Here is a 5,000-nt window from a genome sequence, read left to right on the forward strand (position 1 = left end):
ACTGTATCTGAATATACCTGATTATACCTGACTGTATCTGATTATATCTGACTGTATCTGATTATATCTGATTATACCTGACTGTATCTGATTATATCTGACTGTATCTGATTATACATGATTATATCTGACTGTATCTGAATATATCTGATTATACCTGATTATATCTGACTGTATCTGATTATATCTGACTGTATCTGAATATACCTGATTATACCTGACTGTATCTGATTATATCTGACTGTATCTGATTATATCTGACTGTATCTGAATATATCTGATTATATCTGATTATACCTGATTATATCTGACTGTATCTGATTATATCTGATTATATCTGACTGTATCTGAATATACCTGATTATATCTGACTGTATCTGATTATATCTGACTGTATCTGATTATACATGATTATATCTGACTGTATCTGAATATATCTGATTATATCTGATTATACCTGATTATATCTGACTGTATCTGATTATATCTGATTATATCTGACTGTATCTGATTATATCTGATTATACCTGACTGTATCTGATTATATCTGACTGTATCTGAATATGTCTGACTGTATCTGATTATATTTGATAGTATCTGATGATATATGACTATATCTGACTGATGTTTAATGAAAGCTGTTATCTTGTAAAACATATGAAGTGTTCAGTCAGACAGTGCGTTGAGTCTCTGTTGCTGTAGTGACAGGTCAGACTGATGTGATTCTGATTTACAGATGAATTCATGAGGACAAATTTCAGATAAGCAGTGAAACATTTTAATAAATTATAGCTGCTGTGCAGCGATGGGTCGGGTCCGGGCATTTTTAGGCAATTCTGAGCAACAAGCAGAAGAATTGGAAGACATTTAGGAATTTAGCAACACAATCTGCCTTTTGCATCAGCTGAGGCTTGAACTCACAACCTCTGAGACTAAGAATCAATTTCTATCTCACTGAGCTAATTAGTCAGAGACAATTCATGTGTAGCTTCACACACTGACTAAGCCAGACGTGCAGGTTTAGCAGCCGTCCATGCATGGAAAAGCAGATTTCAAACCACTGTAAAAAATTCAGTTACTGAAACAAAAATCTGAAAATACACATCTTGCATCTAGACAGCATGGAGATGTTGGTAATTTGTTTGTAACAATGATTGATTTGCTCCATAAGTGAAAAACTGATGTTTAACTAGTTGAGCTATGTGCAAAGTGAGAAGCCTCGGATGGTTTCGCACTGAAGTACTGACACTGGATCTTTGTGCAAAGTTTGGTTTATTTTCAAGCATGAGTAGGCAGGTTTTCTAGCAGAAAAAAGACTTGAAGATGCTGCACAGTGATCAGTCATGCTCAGACAATTTTAAGCAATAAGCTGGAGCACAAAAAGATCTTTACATTACAATGTGGATTCTGTGCCAACTGAGGCTCAAATCCACAACCTCTGAAACCTAAGACGGCCATCTACCACTCTGAGCTAAATGGCAAGTAGCAACTCAACAGTGGCTTCACAGATTGAGTAAGCCATTCACTGTTGTGTAGGAAAGCAGCCATACATGCATGGAAAGGCAGATTTGAAACCACTGTAAAAAATTCAGTTATCGAAACAAAAATCTGAAAATACACTTATTGCATCTAGACAGCATGGAGATGTTGGTAATTTGTTTGTAACAATGATTGATTTGCTCCATAAGTGAAAAGCTAATGTTTAAAATTGCCATTTTTACATTGACTCCAATTGTTCACATTAGAGCAAAATTCAAAATGCTGTCAAAAATTCAGTTTGAGATAAAGAATTTTCTAGAATTTTGTCATTTTTTTCAAGAACATTTATTTAGCAAGAATTCACATGTATATGTTTACAGTACCGTTTACAGTCAAATATTTTGATGCACTGTAGGCTCAATTTTTGATAAATCAAAAATCTGAGAAACATCGTTTGTGTAGGACAGTCTGAAGATGCTCTGTAGCAAGTTTGGTGTCAACTGAGCAAAAACTGTGGGAGGAGATAGGTTTAAGAAGTTTTACAGTTTTTGAAAAAAACAGAGTGATGAACTTCATAATTTTTAATAGGTTTAAATGAACAAAAGTTTCTTCAGTATTGGCGCTACAGTTTGATGAAAGTTGTGAAGTTGTAGCACGTATGGTTGGTTTGTTATGAATTTTCAAAGTTTTGAACTTTAGACGCTTGCTGTAGCGCCACCATCAGGACTATTGGCTTGAGTTTACAGCTGAGGATATCTGGCATGAGACTGGACCTTTGTGCAAAGTTTGGTGAGTTTTCACCCATGGGAAGTATGATTTCCTCGGAAGAAGAAGAAGAAGAAGAAGAAGAAGAAGAAGAAGAAGACGAAGAATACCTAGGATTACATTAGTGTCCTGGCAGTTTAGCTGCCCGGACCCTAATTACTCCATCATAATGAAAACAAACTGATGACTGCTCACAGGCTCAAATCCGACAAGAAGTCAGTGTTTCTGTCACTTCCTGTATGGACTGAAGGCTGCTGGGAAACTGTATGACGTCACCACAGCTTGGTGTCTCCGCCCTATGTCTCCGCCGGAAATAGGTTTTTGAGGGCAGTTCAAACACTTTATAAAGGAAGTAACAGCTCAATTAAGGTAACAAATGGTACAACGCCCAGGTTTAATATCAGTCGTGGAATCAGACAAGGATGCCCACTAAGTCCTTTTTTGTTTTTGCTGGTCACACAGGTCATGGCAACACATATTAAAAGAAGCAACTTTCAGGGTATAAGGGCTTTAGGTCGAGAATTCAAATTGGCTCAATTAGCGGATGATACAACAATTTTTCTGTCAAATCAAAATGAACTTGACACAGCTGTGCGGTGCATCAGAGAGTTTTCTGAGGTTGCTGGATTGACAATGAACCTTAATAAATCTGTGCTGTTTGCCCTTAAACACTGTGATCTGTTAGAATTGAGTGATATTCCCATTAAACAAACTGTGACAGATCTGGGTGTAGTGCTTGAAATGAGAACAGGCGCTCGGAGGTAAACTTTGAACCAATAACTCAACAAATACAAAGAAAATTCAATATGTGGTTAATAAGCGATCTATCCTCAAATGGTCGGACGCTGTTATCTAAAGCTGAAGGAATATCAAGATCTGTATATTTGTTGCTAGCACTAGAAATGCCTGCAGTAGTCTCTAAGAAACTAAATCAAATGTTATTCAACTTTATCTGGAAGAATATTTTGTGTAACGCCAAGAGGGATGGTGGCTTGGATGTGTTAACCTTTGAAACATTAAATCGCTCTTTTAAGATTAACTGGTTAATCAACTTATGCAGACAGAAAAACAACTTCTGGAACTCTTTTGCCACACATGTATTTAATTCATTAGGTGGAATACAGTTTATGTTGAAATGTAACTAGTTGAAAAACTTCATGCCAAACTTTCCAACTTTCACAAACAAGCTTTGCTGTCCTGGAAACTGATCTACAAACATAATTTCTCACCAACCAGGTATTATATTTGGAAGAATGAAGACATCCTTTACAAAAACAAATCACTGTTTTATAAGGATTGGGTGGAGCATGGAATTTTATTCGTTGACCAACTTATCAATGATCAAGGTTTTTTTACTTTCTTATGAAGAATTTTTGTTAAAATTTCAGTTGCCAGTCACGTCGAAGAAATATGCTGTGATTTTTGATGCACTACCACAGGGTGTGCTGCAGCTTCTTAAAGGGACTGAAAGAAATGCTGCTGTTGCAGAAAATTATAATTGTGATATTTTTGTGGGTAAAGTAGACATTACAAAAAAATCCTGCTCTAACACATATTTCAGAAGCTGCTTACAATCAAGGATTCTGCCTAGAGGTCAAATTTACTGGACTGCACAATTTGGAGAGGTTAACTGGCATAAAGCGTGGTGGTTGGTGACAAATTCTGTCTTAATAACAAGGTGAAAGAAGTTTCGTTTAAAGTTTTACATCAAATCTACCCTGCAAAGAAAACACTAGAAATATTTAAACTGGACATTGAATATGTGTGTGATTTCTGTGGACTTGAAGATGAAACCATCTCTCACTTATTTTATCAATGTACTTACAGTAGAACTTTTTGGAAAGATGTTCAACATTTTGTGCAAGAGAAAACAGGAAGAACGATCAGTTTCCAGGAAAAACACATTTTTATTTATTTTGATCAAGACAAAGATTTGTGTTTTTTCTGTCAGTTGATCTTGAGTTTGGGGAAATTTCACATCCATAAAAACAAATGGGTCAAATCTAAACCAAACATTGTACCCTTTCGACAAGAACGGCACCGTTATGCTGCCACAGTTAAGGACATTAGAAATAAGAAAGCCACAAAAACATACTCTATTATGGAGAAATTTTGTGGAAGTGATCTGTAAAGGCCTCTGGCTGTCTTTTGTTTTTTGTTGGGTTTTTTTTACCCTTGCTTTGTGTGTATCTCTGCACCCCATGTATGTTTGTAAGTATCTATGAGTGTATGTCTGTATGTAAGGTTTTGTGTGTCGCACAATAAAAAAAAAAAAAAAGTCTCCGCCCCCTGCAGCAGCCGCCCGAGCTCGTGCACCGTCAGTTCGTCTCAGCGTGTTCACATGAGGAGGCTTTTGTTCTGAAAATCCCGTACAGGAAGCAGCTCCGCAACGTGACAGACCAGAAGTCCACGTCAGTGCTCAGAGCAGCTCAGACGGTGAACCAGGACCGGAGCCGCTTCTCTCTGGAGCCGACCAAATGGCGGACGACGCCACGCGCAGAGCCGTGTCACAGATCCCGCTGCTGAAGACGCACGCGGGGCCGCGGGACCACGCGCTGTGGCCGCAGCGGCTGAAGGAGGAGTACCAGGCTCTGATCCAGTTCGTGGAGCAGAACAAGGCGGCGGACAACGACTGGTTCCGCCTCGAGAGCAACACGGACGGCACGCGCTGGACCGGTACGTGCTGGTTCATCCACGAGCTACTGCGCTACGAGTTCCGGCTGGAGTTCGACATTCCGGTGACGTATCCGGACACC

General features: G+C 38.5%; 1 protein-coding gene across 1 annotated transcript in view; it reads left to right on the forward strand.

The window, feature by feature from the left end:
- Positions 1–4,615: 4,615 nt before the first annotated feature.
- The window catches only part of ufc1 (ubiquitin-fold modifier conjugating enzyme 1), an 887-nt gene continuing 502 nt past the window's right edge, over positions 4,616–5,000 (forward strand). The window contains exon 1 of the mRNA XM_049604912.1: positions 4,616–5,000. This exon is cut by the window's right edge and continues 502 nt beyond it. Coding sequence (XP_049460869.1) covers positions 4,722–5,000 — 279 coding nt within the window. The 5' untranslated portion in view covers positions 4,616–4,721.

Source organism: Epinephelus fuscoguttatus, linkage group LG18 (assembly GCF_011397635.1).
Source record: "Epinephelus fuscoguttatus linkage group LG18, E.fuscoguttatus.final_Chr_v1".
NCBI lineage: Eukaryota > Metazoa > Chordata > Actinopteri > Perciformes > Serranidae > Epinephelus > Epinephelus fuscoguttatus.